The sequence below is a fragment of the Lampetra fluviatilis genome, chromosome 54 (genome assembly GCF_964198595.1).
Source record: "Lampetra fluviatilis chromosome 54, kcLamFluv1.1, whole genome shotgun sequence".
Taxonomy (NCBI): domain Eukaryota; kingdom Metazoa; phylum Chordata; class Hyperoartia; order Petromyzontiformes; family Petromyzontidae; genus Lampetra; species Lampetra fluviatilis.
The window spans coordinates 6,725,516-6,745,314 of record NC_136328.1 but is presented as its reverse complement, the minus strand read 5'-3'; the positions used below and the strand labels follow the sequence as shown (position 1 = coordinate 6,745,314).

The window sequence follows — 19,799 nt, the reverse complement described above, 5'->3', positions numbered from 1 at the left end:
TCTCCCTCCACTCCCCTCCACGCACTCTCCTACCTCTCATCTCCCTCCACTCCCCTCCACCCACTCTCCTACCTCTCATCTCCCTCCACTCCCCTCCACCCACTCTTCTACCTCTCATCTCCCTCCACTCCCCTCCACGCACTCTCCTACCTCTCCCCTTTCATCTCCCTTCACTCCCCTCCACGCACTCTCCTACCTCTCATCTCCCTCCACTCCCCTCCACGCACTCTCCTACCTCTCATCTCCCTCCACTCCCCTCCACCCATTCTCCTACCTCTCCCCTCTCATCTTCCTCCACTCCCCTCCACGCACTCTCCTGCCTCTCATCTCCCTCCACTCCCCTCCACGCACTCTCCTACCTCTCCCCTCTCATCTTCCTCCACTCCCCTCCACGCACTCTCCTGCCTCTCATCTCCCTCCACTCCCCTCCACGCACTCTCCTACCTCTCATCTTCCTCCACTCCCCTCCACGCACTATCCTGCCTCTCATCTCCCTCCACTCCCCTCCACGCACTCTCCTACCTCTCATCTCCCTCGACTCCCCTCCACGCACTCTCCTACCTCTCATCTCCCTCCACTCCCCTCCACCCACTCTCCTACCTCTCATCTCCCTCCACTCCCCTCCACCCACTCTTCTACCTCTCATCTCCCTCCACTCCCCTCCACGCACTCTCCTACCTCTCCCCTTTCATCTCCCTTCACTCCCCTCCACGCACTCTCCTACCTCTCATCTCCCTCCACTCCCCTCCACGCACTCTCCTACCTCTCATCTCCCTCCACTCCCCTCCACGCACTCTCCAACCTCTCATCTCCCTCCACTCCCCTCCACCCACTCTCCTACTTCTCATCTCCCTCCACTCCCCTCCACCCACTCTCCTACCTCTCATCTCCCTCCACTCCCCTCCACGCACTCTCCAACCTCTCATCTCCCTCCACTCCCCTCCACCCACTCTCCTACCTCTCATCTCCCTCCACTCCCCTCCACCCACTCTCCTACCTCTCATCTCCCTCCACTCCCCTCCACACACTCTCCTACCTCTCATCTCCCTCCACTCCCCTCCACACACTCTCCTACCTCTCCCCTCTCATCTCCCTCCACTCCCCTCCACGCACTCTCCTACCTCTCATCTCCCTCCACTCCCCTCCACGCACTCTCCTACCTCTCCCCTTTCATCTCACTCTACTCCCCTCCACGCACTCTCCTACCTCTCATCTCCCTCCACTCCCCTCCACGCACTCTCCTATCTCTCATCTCCCTCCACTCCCCTCCACCCACTCTCCTACCTCTCATCTCCCTCCACTCCCCTCCACGCAATCTCCTACCTCTCATCTCCCTCCACTCCCCTCCACACACTCTCCTGCCTCTCATCTCCCTCCACTCCCCTCCACGCACTCTCCTACCTCTCATCTCCCTCCACACCCCTCCACGCACTCTCCTACCTCTCATCTCCCTCCACTCCCCTCCACGCACTCTCCTACCTCTCATCTCCCTCCACTCCCCTCCACCCACTCTCCTACCTCTCATCTCCCTCCACTCCCCTCCACGCACTCTCCTACCTCTCATCTCCCTCCACTCCCCTCCACGCACTCTCCTACCTCTCATCTCCCTCCACGCACTCTCCTACCTCTCCCCTTTCATCTCACTCTACTCCCCTCCACGCACTCTCCTACCTCTCATCTCCCTCCACTCCCCTCCACCCACTCTCCTACCTCTCATCTCCCTCCACTCCCCTCCACGCACTCTCCTACCTCTCATCTCCCTCCACTCCCCTCCACCCACTCTCCTACCTCTCATCTCCCTCCACTCCCCTCCACGCACTCTCCTACCTCTCATCTCCCTCCACTCCCCTCCACGCACTCTCCTACCTCTCCCCTCTCATCTCCCTCCACTCCCCTCTACGCACTCTCCTACCTCTCCCCTCTCATCTCCCTCCACCCCCCTCCACGCACTCTCCTGCTTCTCCCCTCTCATCTCGCTCCACTCCGCTCCACGCACTCTCTGCTCCAGCAACCAAGTCTTGCTGTCGGCCATCTCTCTATATATCTGTGTAGGTAAGAGAAAGGCGGTCCATCATATGCAGAGGAGAAAAATGTATTTAGTCTGGACGTGACGAGTGGCAGGGCGTCTACAGCACGGATGGCTGGGGGAAGGCAGATCCAGACTTACGCGGGGCATCGGGGAATCATGATTGACCTGCAGCACCAGGCCACCCAGAGAAAACTACAACAAACTTAGCACGCAGGTTTTCACGGCCAGTGCGATTCACAATTGCCGTTTGCCGTGAGGGCCACGTAACGATCTGCTGGGCCTGGATGATTTGTGCCGTCAAGATCCCTCCACCACCCGACGCGGCCCAACATTGTAAATCCCGTCGCGTGTCCAAGCGTCTCCACGCGCCAGTTGTTAATATTATTCTTGTTGCTTCGGCTCACCGGTCAGTTGAAGAACAATTTCTCACGCGACCGTATTGAACAATTAGCGACACTTCGTTTGAAAACGCGGCGAACATCATCCGGACAAAGTCGGGAATCCAGGAAGTAAAACTTTTGTTTTTTACTCGCCGCGGCGGGAAATCAATCGCGCACGTGGTCACCAGAACCCTCCCCCCCCCCGCTTCTTGTGCCTTCAGACGCCGGAGCCTCGGAACGTTCCGACACGGGCACCGGCCGCGCGGAGACGGAGCGCGACGGCGCTGGGAGGACGGCGACGACGCTAGCGGCGGACGCGACTCAAGCGGGAAGCGGCGGCGGTGACGCAGCGGGCGAGAGCGGGGCGGCCACGGTGGAGCAGGCGTAGCCGGTGTTGAGTACGCGGCAAGCGGAGCGCCCTGGGGGGGGGGGGATAGAGGGGGGGGGGGGGCGTTTTTGGTTTTTTGCGTCTCGATCGATTTCCCCCGTTGGCTCGTGTCGGAGGAGGCTGGCGTGGAAGCCTCGGGCCTGGCCGGTGCCGGGATGCGCGACCGCCCGCCCACCCGCGTAACGGTTGCTATAGGCGGCGATATGCGTGCCGGTTGGGGGGGGGGTAGAGCGGCGAATGCCGTCGTTGTATTGGTCTTCTATGCTTCCGCGCCTTCACCAACCACCCCCCGCTGACCGGCGTGGTGACGTACGGTCGACTAGCGCCCTGTGTGGCACCGCACGGTGTGGGGCGTGGGCGGTGGATTGACGCAAGGGGCTGTGAGCGAGCGCGTGTAGGTTTGCGTGCCAGTGGAGCGGGGGCACGGTGGTGAGCGCGCCCACAGGACCCGAGTTCGATCCCCAGTCGCGCGGCTGACATCGGCGGCGAGCGATATCTGAACCGATGCGAGGGCACGACGCCTTTCACCAACCAAAACCGCGCGCTCTGACCGGCGTGGTGAAGTACGGTCGAACAAGACCGCCCTTCCCCCCACGACGGACGCAGCATGGGAGGTGTGGGGTGAGGTGCGGGGGCTGTTGGGGGGGGGGGAGGCATTCATCCAGCAGTGGGTTAACGCAGGCCTGCGCACGATTACGTAGGTGCCTATTAATTCGAGGGATTGCCACTCACTTACACGGAGACCCATTACAGCGACACGCAGAGATTCGTTACGGGCTGCCGTTTACTTTTATTAAAACCCATCGCGCCGCCCGACTGATTTACCTCCGTGCATTTAATGTATTTGGCGGAGTGGAAATGTTTTTTTTTTCTTTCCGTCTCGTGGCTCGACGCCTGAGAGCGAGAGAGAGAGCGAGAGGACGTATTCTTCATCGCCAAAACGAGGGAAGTAAGATCGCGCGAGCGAGGGAGCGCATTCCGTAACGCCGTCCGACGCTGCGGCTGTCCGTCGGAAGTTTCGTCGCGAACCCCCCTCCGAGACGCATGGGAACGGCGCGTCGTCGCGCTTTGCGATGTGTCACGGGGCAGGCGGTGCCGCTGGTGCTGCTGGTGCATTTGGACGCTCGTTGCGGAGGGCCGCGGTTCGAACCCAGCGGCCGCCCCACCCTATTCGACGCGGCGGTGCGAGTGGTTAACCGTCCGCTTGCGCGGCGGATGATTGAAAATCCCGTGACGTCATTTCGCAAAGGAGTGGGCCGTCGTGTGCCGGCGTTGTGGTCCAATTTACCAAGTAACAGAAAAAATTACTCATTTGGGATCACACTCACTCAGACAGCTGCAATCATTACCCCCTCCTGCAAAAACCTGGCACGGCCATCCTCAATAAGAGTCGTGATACCGGGCGAAGCTTTGCGGCTAAACCCACGGAATGATTGACACGCTGCCGCCACCTATCCAGGTTAGATGTCCGTGAGCCCCGCCATGAGTTCAACTCCCAGCTCGGGGAGAGATGACACAGCCCCGTTGTCCCGCACAGTTGAGAATAAACTCGCTGCGTTGGGAGCGGTCGGTTTGTTACGCGGCAACACGAGGATCGACGTTGCAGAGGGCAACAGCGGCAGCAGCAGGGGGCAGCAGCAGTAGCAGCAGTAGCAGCAGCAGTAGTAGCAGTAGCAACAGCAGTAGTAGCAGCAGCGGCAGCAGCAGAGGGCACGCAGAAACACTCGTAGCTGTAACCGCTACGTTCCCGCGCAGCGTGGCGAGCGCTGCGGTCGAGCAAAATCCACGCGGCGTGGAGAGACCCCTTATCCAGCAGTGGATTGACAAAGGGGCTGTGTCTGCGTGTGTGTGATAGTGGGGAGCGGTGATGAAGTGGTTAGCGCGCTCCGCAACCGAACCGGCGACCCGAGTTCGATTCCCGCTCACGGGCAAAACGAGTGACGATTGTCTGGACCGGTCCTGGACCTCCTCCCCTAGGCCGACTCGGCCTCAAACGAGTACCTGGTGCGGTGTGTGAACATCGTCACCGGGGAGACAAAGGCGGCCGGGCGTCGTGTTGGCCACCCACCCCCTCCTGTACTGTCCCGGCCTTCACAGGTGCTACTCGCTAACAGCGCTTGCCCAGACAATCTTGTTAAGGCTACACGGGGGTGGGAGGGGGTTGGGGATCTTTATGTTGGGACGGGAGACTGGGGAGCACTCTGCTCTGTGTATAAAAGATCATTTTGGCTCGCGCAATGCTTTCTTTTTTGCGCGTTCCCAGCAGTTTTCATAGACCGGCGGCGGGGGGCACTGCCCCCCCCCCCCCCCCCCCGTTGGTTTGTGCCCAAATTCCTATCGTCGACCCCTCCACCACCCAACCAAACGATGTCACCTTTTTCTTTTAAAATTACAAAGCTCGTTATTCGCAAGTGGCCAATTGCGTGCTGATGAAAATCTCGGACCGGCGAAGCTGCTCCTCTGGCCCGCGGCGTTGGGTGGTGAGGGGCTCGCGGGCGAGGGTTTGTTTGGTGCCGAACTCCTGGCGTGGCGTCGCGCGGCGACGAGCGTCGATCGCCGTGTCGTCGTCGGCGGGGAGGAAAATCGACGTTTTAATTTCCCGCCCCCCGTGGACTCGGGAGTCTCAACGGTTGGATTTTACGTCGGTGGTGTGTGTGTGTGACGAGGCTTTGCAAAAGTGAGCGGCGCTCCCTTGTAAATTGATATCTTTAATTTTAACGAAAGCCTAACTATCCCCCGCCACCCCACCGCACACAAAATAAAGAAGCGGATCAATTATCTATCACGCGTCCCGCCGATGAGCTCGGTTGGCTACACACGATGCGAAAGAAGTTCAACATTACGTGCGTCCCATTTCTCCGTAGAAATTTTGTTTTTTTACGCATCCCAGCGAGCGGCACCACGCGGCCTTCTGCTGCAGCAGCATCCTTCCGAGACGAGCAAAACCCCCGGGGCGACTTACGACACGCTTGAATCGATGCCGGTGAACTGGCGATCCTACGATATCCCTCCAGGCGAGGACTTACGTTATAGGTTCGACGGCAAATCCAAAATGACGACGACGCGTTTTTACGTTTTGGCGTCGACCGTGGCGATGTCACGCCGTGCTTACGCCGGCGCGCGCCGCTTGCGTTCGTGCAGAATTTCTGAAAGTTTCGCATCTCCGCGGATGAAGAGTTGCTTTTTAATTGGTTTTATAATTGTTTCGCGTTGGTCTCTCCGTGTGTGCGCGCGCGCGTCGCTGTATTTAACGCCAAGTCTGTCGTTGTGGAAAGAAATAAAATAAAACGACGGTGCCGTTTGGCATTTATTGCCGATGAGTTCACCGCTTTCAAAACGGTTTTCAATTTCTGATTTTGTAAGTGGGCCCCCCCTCTCCCCCCCCCTCTCCCCCCCCGCCCCCATGACGAGTCTCATCGCGTGTCAACAACAAAAATGCATCATCGTCGTGTCAGCTTCCCTCGTAAACAACCCGCAATTATTCTAACACCAAAAGCACAGCCAATCAACATCTTCGGCACTGTGTGGACATTTTATTTTTTCCCTCCATAAATTCACGACTCCACTGACTTGAGTTGACCCCGTGTCGCTCTGATGTCAGAGCGGCAACCGTTGAGATCCTAGGTTCGAATCCAGGCCGCCCAGCCGCCTGTGATTGAAACCGGGTTCCTCAAGTGCGGCGAGAGGTGATGGTCTCGGGCCGGACACCGCTGACTCGCACAGAGACCCACAGACTCACACAGAGACCCACAGACTCGCACGGAGACCCACAGACTCGCACAGAGACCCACAGACTCACACAGAGACCCACAGACTCGCACAGAGACCCACAAGCCGGCACAGAGACCCACAGACTCGCACAGAGACCCACAAGCCTGCACAGAGACCCACAGACTCGCACAGAGACCCACAAGCCTGCATAGAGACCCACAGACTCGCACAGAGACCCACAAGCCTGCACAGAGACCCACAGACTCGCACAGAGACCCACAAGCCTGCACAGAGACCCATAGACTCGCACAGAGACCCACAAGCCTGCATAGAGACCCACAGACTCGCACAGAGACCCACAAGCCTGCACAGAGACCCACAGACTCGCACAGAGACCCACAAGCCTGCACAGAGACCCACAGACTCGCACAGAGACCCACAAGCCTGCACAGAGACCCACAGACTCGCACAGAAAGGTGATGGTCAAGGCCTGGTCTCCGATAACTCGTACAGAGACCTATAGACTCGCGTAGAGACTCGTAGATTCACACAGAGACCCACAAGCCTGCACAGAGACCCACAGACTCGCACAGAAAGGTGATGGTCAAGGCCTGGTCTCCGATAACTCGCACAGAGACCTATAGACTCGCGTAGAGACTCGTAGATTCACACAGAGACCCACAGACTCGCACAGAAAGGTGATGGTCAAGGCCTGGTCTCCGATAACTCGCACAGAGACCTATAGACTCGCGTAGAGACTCGTAGATTCGCACACAGACACCCATAGACAAGTGTACACTCGTAGATATTCACACACCCATAGATACAGAGACTCAGACTCAAATTTCGATTTAATTTTCGATTTAAAGCTGTCGTGACTGCAGGGATTCATCTTGGTTCTTTCGGTAAAGTCACGTAGAAGGGAAATAATACAATAATAAAAATTAAACAACAAAATACAATTCTCACGACGTTTCGGCCACAACGCAAGCAGCGCTGTCTTTCTGACAGACCTGTTCTTCATCTGAGGACGGCTGCTTGCGTTGTGGCCGAAACGTCGTGAGAATTGTATTTTATTATGTTTTATTTTTATTATTTTATTATTTCCCTTCTACCTGACTTTACCGAAAGAACCAAGAAGAAGACTCAGACTCGCCAAGACTGAGCAGTGATTCCATCTCCACACGTGCAGCGAGTTGATGCTGTCAGCCTGGCCACTGATGACTTGATTTCTTTGTTTGAATCATCGGAATAACTTTGGTTCTGCACCGACACTTTGGCTAAATTCCAGCTCTTGAGATTTGGAATAATGGGGTTGACTTGTCGTGCGACGAACCCCGCTCGCTCTCTCTCGTGTGGCAGGGCGGGTGCGACGGCACTACCCTCTGCTGTGTGTGTGGAGCAGAGTGGCTCACTCCCAAGAAGAAGAATAAGGGGACTCGGGTGGTAGCTCTGATGTCCACTTCCGCGGGCCATTCTCTTTTGCGAAGAGGGGTTCTTGTTTTGCTCTGCCCTGCGAGAGATGTCGGCGGACTCTTCGACTCGTGACGGAAATTTGGCATGACATCCCCCCCCCCCCCATCTGGGGGAGAGTTATGAGAATCGGCGGTGTTTTCCTGGGTGAACGAGCGTAATGAATAAAACATGAAATTTTTTTTTGGTTTAAATAACAGAACAACGTGAAATCGACGCCAGACATGGACAGCTGTTTCGCTCGGGGCAACAACGCAACCATCAACTCTCTTCCCTGCCACCCTCCCGCGCCTTTCTCACGTTACACAGTCACTCGAAGTGTGTCACATTTCACGATGCGACGATTGTCGCGAAATCGGTTTCACCCAACTGCTGCATTTTGCAATTTTCATCGTCTTGTGTTTTGAGCTCCAATTTACCTCCTTAACCTCCTTCTGTTCCTCCCTTAAATGCTCACCTCTTCTCTACTATCGCCCATTCTCTTCGCTCCACACGCCCCTCCACTCCTTCCCGTCCCTCCCCTGCCCTTTCGTGATCCCCTAAATATCCCCCATTGTTTCAGCTGCCGCGCCGAGGTGATGGAATCGAGCCGGCGACCTCTGGCTCGTAAGAAGTCCGATGCGCTAGCCGCAACACCACGGCAGGACCCTTCGTTTCTCGGATCAACATGTTGAAATGATTTTAACAACCCGCGATTTACACAAAACGTGGGCCAAGCTGTCCCGCAGTGGCGTGTGGTGGCATGGTGTGGCATAGGGTGGTGTGGCATGCAATGGGGTGGCATGGTGTGGCATGCAATGGGGTGGCATGGTGTGGCATGCAATGGGGTGGCATGGTGTGGCATGCAATGGGATGGCATGGTGTGGCATAGGGTGGCATGGTGTGGCATAGGGTGGTGTGGCATGCAATGGGATGGCGTGGTGTGGCATAGGGTGGTGTGGCATGCAATGGGATGGCATGGTGTGGCATAGGGTGGCATGGTTTGGCATTGGGTGGCATGAGATGGCGTGGGGTGCTGTGGCGTGGAATGGTGTGCGGGTGGTGTGTCTTGGAATGGGGTGGCACGGCACGGCTTGGCGTGGTGTGGGGTGGCCTGCTGTAGCGTGGGGTGGAATCGCGTGGCCTGGGGCGCCATGGTGTGCTGGTGGTGGTAGGGGTGGTGTGGCCTGACCTGGAGTGGTGTGCTTGCGAGAAACCACCGCGCGTCTCTTGATATGGTGATTAATGTTTAAGGCGCCCCTCTATGTAACCATTACATATTAATGACGGTACATGAATAAAAAAAAAACCTGCTTGCCATTGCATAATTGATTTTCAAATTGACGTTTTCACGTGAAGTAGTTAACAGTCACGGAGAGAGAGAAACAATATAGAATTCCAGGCGCCGTTCGTAAATAATGTATGTGCATCTGCTCATTAAGATGATATTTTGGCGAGCTATAATTGGTTGGCTTTTGTTGTTGTAATTGTTGAAGTATCTGGCCGTTTGCCGCTTGTTACAGAGGTTCGCGGTTCGTGCCCACCCCCCACCTTGGCCGCCCCGGTTAATATTTACGACGAATGCGTGCCGTTTTAAATGTTTGCAGCGGCCGTTCAAAGACCCCGTGGGGTTGTTGGTCGCGTCACGATGCAAATTTGCCAGATTTTAAATATTTATCGCAAATTATTCATTGTTGAAACATTGGAATGTACCGCCACCACTGTGGGTATATACCCTGCCACTCAAGGGGGTGGTGGGTGGGAGGCGACGTTGCCAAGTGTAATCCTCATTGGGTAATTAATTAGCGGTGGAATTTTTTTTTTATTTGACAAAGTTGAATCGTGACCACCAACCCCCCTCCATCCCGTGCCCCGGCAAAGAGCGGCCTGCAAATCGTTGTGACGTCTGGGGGATCTTTCGATTTAAAGCTTTCGTGACTGCAGGGATTCATCTTCTTGGTTCTTTCGGTAAAGTCACGTACAAGGGAAGTAATAAAATAATAAAAATAAAACATAATAAAATAATTATCACGACGTTTCGGCCACAACGCAAGCAGCCGTCCTCAGGTGAGAATTATTTTATTGTTTTAATTTTATAATTTTATTACTTCCTCACCTGAGGACGACTGCTTGCGTTGTGGCCGAAACGTCGTGAGAATTATTTTATTATGTTTTATTTTTATTATTTTATTACTTCCCTTCTACGTGACTTTACCGAAAGAACCAAGAAGATGTCTGGGGGATCTTTAGGCAAAGTTGTCAACCCATCACGGTTCACCCCGTGTTCACGGACAGGGACATTGAGTTTGCATGTCCATACGGCGTGCAGCCGTTTCAATACGGGCAAGACACATTCAATCATTACTTTTTGTTTGTGTGTGTTTCTCCCTTTCGATGGGACTTTGTGGGATGAACGTTGAGATTTATAAGGGCGCGACGTGACCAATACGGTCTGAATTGGTCTGTAGTAAGGTAGGGCATTGATAAGGGGTTGACAGGTATGTAGTAGTGTAGTGTATAGTAGTGTCGTGTATAGTGTATAGTAGTGTATAGTGTAGTAGTGTAGTGCATAGTGTATAGTAGTGTAGTGTATAGTAGTGTAGTGTATAGCAGTGTAGTGTATAGCTGTGTAGTGTATAGTAGTATAGTGTATAGTGTAGTAGTGTATAGTAGTGTAGTGTATAGTAGTGTAGTGTATAGTGTAGTGTATAGTAGTGTAGTGTATAGTAGTGTAGTGTATAGCAGTGTAGTGTATAGTAGTGTATAGTAGTGTAGTGTATAGTGTAGTGTATAGTAGTGTATAGTAGTATATAGTGTAGTGTATAGTAGTGTATAGTGTAGTGTATAGTAGTGTATAGTGTAGTGTATAGTAGTGTAGTGTATAGTAGTGTATAGCGTAGTGTAGCAGCCGCCGCGTATCACGTGGTTAACAATGCACCGCGGGGTGATAGCCAGGCCCCAGCTTGCGATGTCAGCCCATCTCGCTTACGGACAGTAAAAGTCTTGCGCATGCCGGGTTTGATAGTTGTTTTTTTACCCTTCTATCTGGCAACAAAACTGACACCTTTTTTTTACAAGGAGTCATGTTTGCATAGACCACAATACCTGCAGCCATAATGCAAACAAAAAACATAACTCTGATAATGTATGCACTGTCCTTGAAGTTGATTGGTCCACACCCGAGACAGCTTTCCTTAGAGCCTAGTCTCACATGGGTTGGACCAGATGACGCCAAAAGGCGCACAACTCAGAGTTATGTTTTTTGCTTGCATTATGACTGCAGGTATTGTGGTCTATGCAAACATGACTCCTTGTAAAAAAAAAAGTGTCAGTTTTGTTGCCAGATAGAAGGGTAAAATACCAATTATCATATTTTTTACTGGCAAATGAGGTTCCAATGGTGTAAATGCTTACCCGAGCTCTCATACTCTGATGGTGCATTGTCTTTGAGTTGTGCGCCTTTTGGCGTCATCTGGTCCAACACCATGTGAGACTAGGCTCTAAGGAAAGCTGTCTCGAGTGTGGACCAATAAACTTCAAGGACAGTGCATACATTATCAGAGTTGTATTTTTTGTTTGCATTCCGACCGCAGGTATTGTGGTCTATGCAAACATGACTCCTTGTAAAAAAGGTGGCAGTTTTGTTGTCAGATAGAAGGGTTAAAAACCAATTATCATATTTTTTACTGGCAAATGAGGTTCCAATGGTGTAAACATACCGGGTTTATTTCCTTTTATTCACGACGAATTCATTTCGTGTTTGTTTAACACCTTGTGCCGTATCACCATGGTGGCCGTCTCAAGCCACGTCACGAGGTTCTATTCATCCAAGACGAAGGCACCACGATTTGGTTCGAGGATTCCCTCGTTACGCTTTGGTTCTGTCGGTAAAGTCACGTGGGTAGAGAAAATAAAATAAATCACGACGTTTCGGGCGCAACACAAGCGTCCGTCATCAGGTGATGATGATGATCATCAGGTGATGACGATGATCATCAGGTGATGATGATGATCATCAGGTGATGATGATGATCATCAGGTGATGACGATGATCATCAGGTGATGATGATGATCATCAGGTGATGATGATCATCAGGTGATGACGATGATCATCAGGTGATGATGATGATCATCAGGTGATGATGATCATCAGGTGATGACGATGATCATCAGGTGATGATGATCATCAGGTGATGATGATCATCAGGTGATGACGATGATCATCAGGTGATGACGATGATCATCAGGTGATGATGATCATCAGGTGACGATGATCATCAGGTGATGACGATGATCATCAGGTGATGACGATGATCATCAGGTGATGATGATCATCAGGTGATGATGATCATCAGGTGATGATGATGATCATCAGGTGATGATGATCATCAGGTGATGATGATGATCATCAGGTGATGACGATGATCATCAGGTGATGACGATGATCATCAGGTGATGATGATGATCATCAGGTGATGATGATGATCATCAGGTGATGACGATGATCATCAGGTGATGATGATGATCATCAGGTGATGACGATGATCATCAGGTGATGATGATGATCATCAGGTGATGACGATGATCATCAGGTGATGATGATCATCAGGTGATGATGATGATCATCAGGTGATGATGATGATCATCAGGTGATGACGATGATCATCAGGTGATGACGATGATCATCAGGTGATGACGATGATCATCAGGTGATGACGATGATCATCAGGTGATGATGATCATCAGGTGATGATGATCATCAGGTGATGATGATGATCATCAGGTGATGATGATCATCAGGTGATGATGATGATCATCAGGTGATGATGATGATCATCAGGTGATGACGATGATCATCAGGTGATGACGATGATCATCAGGTGATGACGATGATCATCAGGTGATGATGATCATCAGGTGATGATGATCATCAGGTGATGATGATGATCATCAGGTGATGACGATGATCATCAGGTGATGACGATGATCATCAGGTGATGACGATGATCATCAGGTGATGATGATCATCAGGTGATGATGATGATCATCAGGTGATGATGATGATCATCAGGTGATGACGATGATCATCAGCATCAGGTGATGACGATGAGCATCAGGTGATGATGATGATCATCAGGTGATGATGATGAGCATCAGGTGATGATGATGAGCATCAGGTGATGATGATGATCATCAGGTGATGATGATGATCATCAGGTGATGATGATGATCATCAGGTGATGACGATGATCATCAGGTGATGATGATCATCAGGTGATGACGATGATCATCAGGTGATGATGATCATCAGGTGATGATGATGATCATCAGGTGATGATGATCATCAGGTGATGACGATGATCATCAGGTGATGATGATGATCATCAGGTGATGATGATCATCAGGTGATGATGATGATCATCAGGTGATGATGATCATCAAGTGATGATGATGATCATCAGGTGATGATCATCAGGTGATGACGATGATCATCAGGTGATGATGATGATCATCAGGTGATGATGATCATCAGGTGATGATGATGATCATCAGGTGATGATGATCATCAGGTGATGATGATGATCATCAGGTGATGATGATGATCATCAGGTGATGATGATCATCAGGTGATGATGATGATCATCAGGTGATGATGATCATCAGGTGATGACGATGATCATCAGGTGATGATGATGATCATCAGGTGATGATGATCATCAGGTGATGACGATGATCATCAGGTGATGATGATCATCAGGTGATGACGATGATCATCAGGTGATGATGATCATCAGGTGATGATGATGATCATCAGGTGATGATGATCATCAGGTGATGACGATGATCATCAGGTGATGATGATGATCATCAGGTGATGATGATCATCAGGTGATGATGATGATCATCAGGTGATGATGATGATCATCAGGTGATGATGATCATCAGGTGATGACGATGATCATCAGGTGATGACGATGATCATCAGGTGATGATGATCATCAGGTGATGACGATGATCATCAGGTGATGATGATGATCATCAGGTGATGATGATGATCATCAGGTGATGACGATGATCATCAGGTGATGATGATGATCATCAGGTGATGATGATCATCAGGTGATGACGATGATCATCAGGTGATGATGATGATCATCAGGTGATGATGATCATCAGGTGATGACGATGATCATCAGGTGATGATGATGATCATCAGGTGATGATGATGATCATCAGGTGATGACGATGATCATCAGGTGATGATGATCATCAGGTGATGATGATCATCAGGTGATGACGATGATCATCAGGTGATGACGATGATCATCAGGTGATGATGATCATCAGGTGACGATGATCATCAGGTGATGACGATGATCATCAGGTGATGACGATGATCATCAGGTGATGATGATCATCAGGTGATGATGATCATCAGGTGATGATGATGATCATCAGGTGATGATGATCATCAGGTGATGATGATGATCATCAGGTGATGACGATGATCATCAGGTGATGACGATGATCATCAGGTGATGATGATGATCATCAGGTGATGATGATGATCATCAGGTGATGACGATGATCATCAGGTGATGATGATGATCATCAGGTGATGACGATGATCATCAGGTGATGATGATGATCATCAGGTGATGACGATGATCATCAGGTGATGATGATCATCAGGTGATGATGATGATCATCAGGTGATGATGATGATCATCAGGTGATGATGATGATCATCAGGTGATGACGATGATCATCAGGTGATGACGATGATCATCAGGTGATGACGATGATCATCAGGTGATGACGATGATCATCAGGTGATGATGATCATCAGGTGATGATGATCATCAGGTGATGATGATCATCAGGTGATGATGATGATCATCAGGTGATGATGATCATCAGGTGATGATGATGATCATCAGGTGATGATGATGATCATCAGGTGATGACGATGATCATCAGGTGATGACGATGATCATCAGGTGATGACGATGATCATCAGGTGATGACGATGATCATCAGGTGATGATGATGATCATCAGGTGATGACGATGATCATCAGGTGATGACGATGATCATCAGGTGATGATGATCATCAGGTGATGATGATGATCATCAGGTGATGATGATGATCATCAGGTGATGACGATGATCATCAGGTGATGACGATGATCATCAGGTGATGACGATGAGCATCAGGTGATGACGATGAGCATCAGGTGATGACGATGATCATCAGGTGATGATGATGATCATCAGGTGATGATGATGAGCATCAGGTGATGATGATGATCATCAGGTGATGATGATGATCATCAGGTGATGATGATGATCATCAGGTGATGACGATGATCATCAGGTGATGACGATGATCATCAGGTGATGACGATGATCATCAGGTGATGACGATGATCATCAGGTGATGACGATGAGCATCAGGTGATGATGATGATCATCAGGTGATGACGATGATCATCAGGTGATGACGATGATCATCAGGTGATGATGATGAGCATCAGGTGATGATGATGATGAGCATCAGGTGATGATGATGATCAGGTGATGATGATGAGCATCAGGTGATGATGATGAGCATCAGGTGATGATGATGATCATCAGGTGATGATGATCATCAGGTGATGATGATGAGCATCAGGTGATGATGATGATCATCAGGTGATGATGATCATCAGGTGATGATGATGATCATCAGGTGATGATGATGATCATCAGGTGATGATGATGATCATCAGGTGATGATGACGGACGCTTGTGTTGCGCCCGAAACGTCACTTTTTTTTTCTACCCACGTGACTTTACCGAAAGAACCAAAGAGTTATGGATATTCCTGCAGTCACGAAAGCTTCAAATGAAGATTGATTCCCTCGTTATTCGCGAGGCGATGCTGGTGACTAGCAAATGTTCGCGGATGGCGATGATGTTGAATCACCTGAAAGAAATTCCGTAGGCGGAGTTTGACTTTTATATCTGGAGGTGGGCGGGGTGCAGAGGATTGCTTTGTCCCTCACATTGAGAATAGCTGGTGCATGAAATTAATTATTTTTCTTAATTGTAAACTACTGAAAATAAATTAATAAAGGTGTCCAATTTGGGGGGGGGAGGTGTTCCCCTCCCATAAACTCCACCCATGACAAATACATACATAGTCGGTGGGAGAGTGAGTGCGTGAGTGAGCGGGTGGATGAGTGAGTGGATGGGTGAGTGAGTGGATGAGTGAGTGAGTAGATGGGTGAGTGGGCGAGTGAGTAAGTGAGTGAGTGGGTGAGAGAGTGGGTGAGTGGGCGAGTGAGTAAGTGTGTGAGTGGGTGTAAGAGTGGGTGAGTGGGTGAGTGGGCGAGTGGGTGAGTGGGTGAGTGAGTGAGTGAGTGGGTGGATGGCTGAGTAAGTGGGTGAATGGGCAAGTGGGTGGGTGGGTAAGTGAGTGAGTGGGTGAGTAAGTGTGTGAGTGAGTGGGGTGAATAAGTGTGTGGGTGAGTGAGTGAGTGGATGAGCGGGTGGGTGAGTGGGTGAGTGAGTGGGTGAGTAAGTGGGTGAGTGGATGAGTATGTGGGTGAGTGTGTGGGTGAGTGAGTGGATGGCTGAGTGGATGAGCGGGTGGGTGAGTGGGTGAGTGAGTGGGTGAGTAAGTAGGTGAGTGTGTGGGCGAGTGAGTTCAGTTGACTTCATGTAACCATTTGAGAACTCCAGAGACCGGAACGAGTCTCATTCGTAGAGTGACCCGTGTCACCGAAATCACAAAAACAAAACAAGAACGTTAAAGCACTGGAAACAAACGGAAATCGGAACGAAATTTTTTTTTTTTTAACGATCGTACAAGGAATCGGAAATCTTGCAACACATATGTAATAATCCTTCAGGAGACGGCTTCGGAATCAGTCCTTTTATTTCCACTCCACAATACACTTTGCTCACTCACTCTCCGTTGCTGGCAGACAACGGAGAGAGGACAGACCACGCACTAAGTTCCCACCGCGCACGTGGCAACCCGAGCCCCCGTCCGCGCGTGACCCTGCTCTTGTCAGTCTCCAGTCTGCTCCCGATCGTTCCCCTCCACTCGCTCTTAATCCCTTCGTCACGTGGTCCCCCCAGCCAATCGTTCATGGACAGCTTTGACCATTCTCGATGGTTCCCTGTCAATCCCGGGACCACGCCCCTCATCCGGCTCCCCATTAGCTGGGGCCCCGAATGGCTAGGCCAATCACTCCTGATGACATGCCGTGATCACGCCTGGGCCATGGTCCCTATCTCAACCCTTATTGGCTACAAGCAGGACCGGCAAGCCAATCCCCACGTGAACCCTCTGGCTGTTATTACACATACATCAACATCAACTCTTCTTGGTTCTTTCGGTAAAGTCACGTAGAAGGGAAATAATAAAAGAATAAAAATGAAACATAATAAAATATTATTTTATATTATATTATTTGATTATGTTTATTTTTTTATTTCCCTTCTGCGTGACTTTACCGAAAGAACCAAGAAGGGAAATAATAAAATAATAAAAATGAAACATAATAAACTATTATTTTATTATTTTTATTATTTCCCTTCTACGTCACTTTACCGAAAGAAGCAAGAAGATGAATCCCTGCAGTCACGAAAGCTTTACATCGAAATTCAACATCAACTCATTAATTCCCTGTAGCGCCGGTCGGCTCGGGCAAGATTATTTTCAGACCCGACCCTTCGTGCAATCGCATTTACAGTGAAACCCTCCCTCTTCCCCCCGCAACAACGTCCAGTATTACAATGACCCAGCAATCCCGGGATCAAGATACAAATTGGCGAAGGTCCCCGCTCAACGTGACCGTCCGATCACGAGACGGGAAGGCAGAGAGCGCAGTGGCGTTTTAGAACCGAGGGGCCGTGCCGTGATCGCTGCAAAGTATGCAAAGAATGATCTGTGTTTTGATTTAGTGCGCTGATCTTAAAGGTGCATTGGAAAATGTTGACACTCCGACTGATGCTCCTGCTGTTGTGGAGTGACTCATGCAGCCAGCTATGGCTGCAGAGTTTGGTGGTACATGTTGTCGACGTCGTTTATTGTGAAAATTCGGTCACAGTTCCTATGACCTGCACTGTTTCATTGCTTTTATGGCTTTATTTTGGTGATTTTCGAAAAGTTTTTTTGGTTTGGCCATGTTTGTTTGTTGTAGTACAGAGTTAGACTGATGGCCTTAATCTAAGTTGTCTTGTGGTTGTTGTTGTTGTTGTTTGACTTGCATCCCACTGGGATATTTGCACACAGCGTTGGTGTACGGTGATTTTTCTGCAATATTTTCCTGTCTTTTCTTGGATTTTCTGTTTGCACTTAGTCACACAGTCACTCTAAGATGTTTTCTTGTTCATGTTTTTGTTTTTTGTTTGTTGCAGTTGCGCCCGATTCAAGAGCCGAATGGCTCACAGGGCTACACCTAATAAATTAACTTTGAATGTCAACGTTTCGTGGCAAGGGGCTGCGAAGGGAGTCAAGACGGCGGCAGCGCGAAAGCGTCGTGATGAAGGCGGCGCTCGCAAGGAGTCGTACGGGACAGGTCCCCCCCCCCCCCCCCCGTGTGGTTTGGCCGTGCGCGCCGCGACACGAATCAGAGGCCGCCTTTGCTCGGAGCAGCGACGTCACCGCCACGAGTCGCGTCGACTGCGTGGCCTCGCTTCACGCGTGGCGGTAGGAGATGTTGACTACCTCGCCTGGTGTACGGAAGGTCGTGGGTTCGAACCGGACCCTGACGCCTGCTGCTGCTGTATATTTGGAGTTTGCGTGTCTCTCTCTCTCCCATCATCATCATCACGGTGGCTAGGAGATGTTAACTACCTCGCCTGGTGTACGGAAGGTCGTGGGTTCGAACCGGACCCTGACGCCTGCTGCTGCTGTATATTTGGAGTTTGCGTGTCTCTCTCTCTCCCATCATCATCATCACGGTGGCTAGGAGATGTTAACTACCTCGCCTGGTGTACGGAAGGTCGTGGGTTCGATCCCGACCCTGACGCCTGCTGCTGCTGTATATTTGTAGTTTGCGTGTCTCTCTCTCTCCCATCATCATCATCATCACGGTGGCTAGGAGATGTTAACTACCTCGCCTGGTGTACGGAAGGTCGTGGGTTCGAACCGGACCCTGACGCCTGCTGCTGCTGTATATTTGGATTCTAGATTTGAAGCTTTCGTGACTGCAAGGATTCATACTCTTAGGTTTTTTTCGGTAAAGTCACGTAGGTAAAAAATAATAAAATTAAAATTTATAAAAGTAATAACAATAAAAAATGTTATTTTATTTATATTATTACTTTTATTAATTTTAATTGTATTATGTTTTGCCTATGTGACTTTACCGAAAAAAACTAAGAGTATGTATATTTGGAGTTTGCGTGTCTTTCTCTCATCATCATCACGGTGGCTAGGAGATGTTAACTACCTCGCCTGGTGTACGGGAGGTCGTAGGTTCGATCCCGACCTTGACGCCTGCTGCTGTATATTTGGAGTTTGCGCGTCTCTCTCCCCGTGGTCGCGTGGATTTGTCTCCGGGTCCCCCAGGTTTCCCCTCCGACATTGAGAATCACCGTCACGCGTTGAGACTATTTGGCTGCCGCTGTAAATGTCCACACGAGGATGATGATGTTCATGAGCCACCTCCGTTGAGCTTGTCACCTTGTGATGGTCAGGTCGCTACATAGCTCAGCGGGCCTTACCTTGTCAAATAGAAAGTAGAGTTTCGTTGACTTTTTCGCACAACGCCGTTCTAACGTGGAACAACGCGCACCGCCGTTCCAACGCGGTTTCTGGGTGGTCGATGATGACGAACTA

At 50.5% G+C, this 19,799-nt stretch overlaps 1 protein-coding gene across 1 annotated transcript in view; it reads left to right on the top strand.

The window, feature by feature from the left end:
* NSUN2 (NOP2/Sun RNA methyltransferase 2) overlaps positions 1-3,422 on the top strand; it is a 31,771-nt gene extending 28,349 nt beyond the window's left edge. Inside the window, exon 19 of the mRNA XM_078879653.1 lies at positions 2,631-3,422. Within this exon, the coding sequence (XP_078735779.1) occupies positions 2,631-2,797 (167 nt within the window). The 3' untranslated portion in view covers positions 2,798-3,422. The remainder of the gene's footprint in view (positions 1-2,630) is intronic.
* Positions 3,423-19,799: the final 16,377 nt, after the last annotated feature.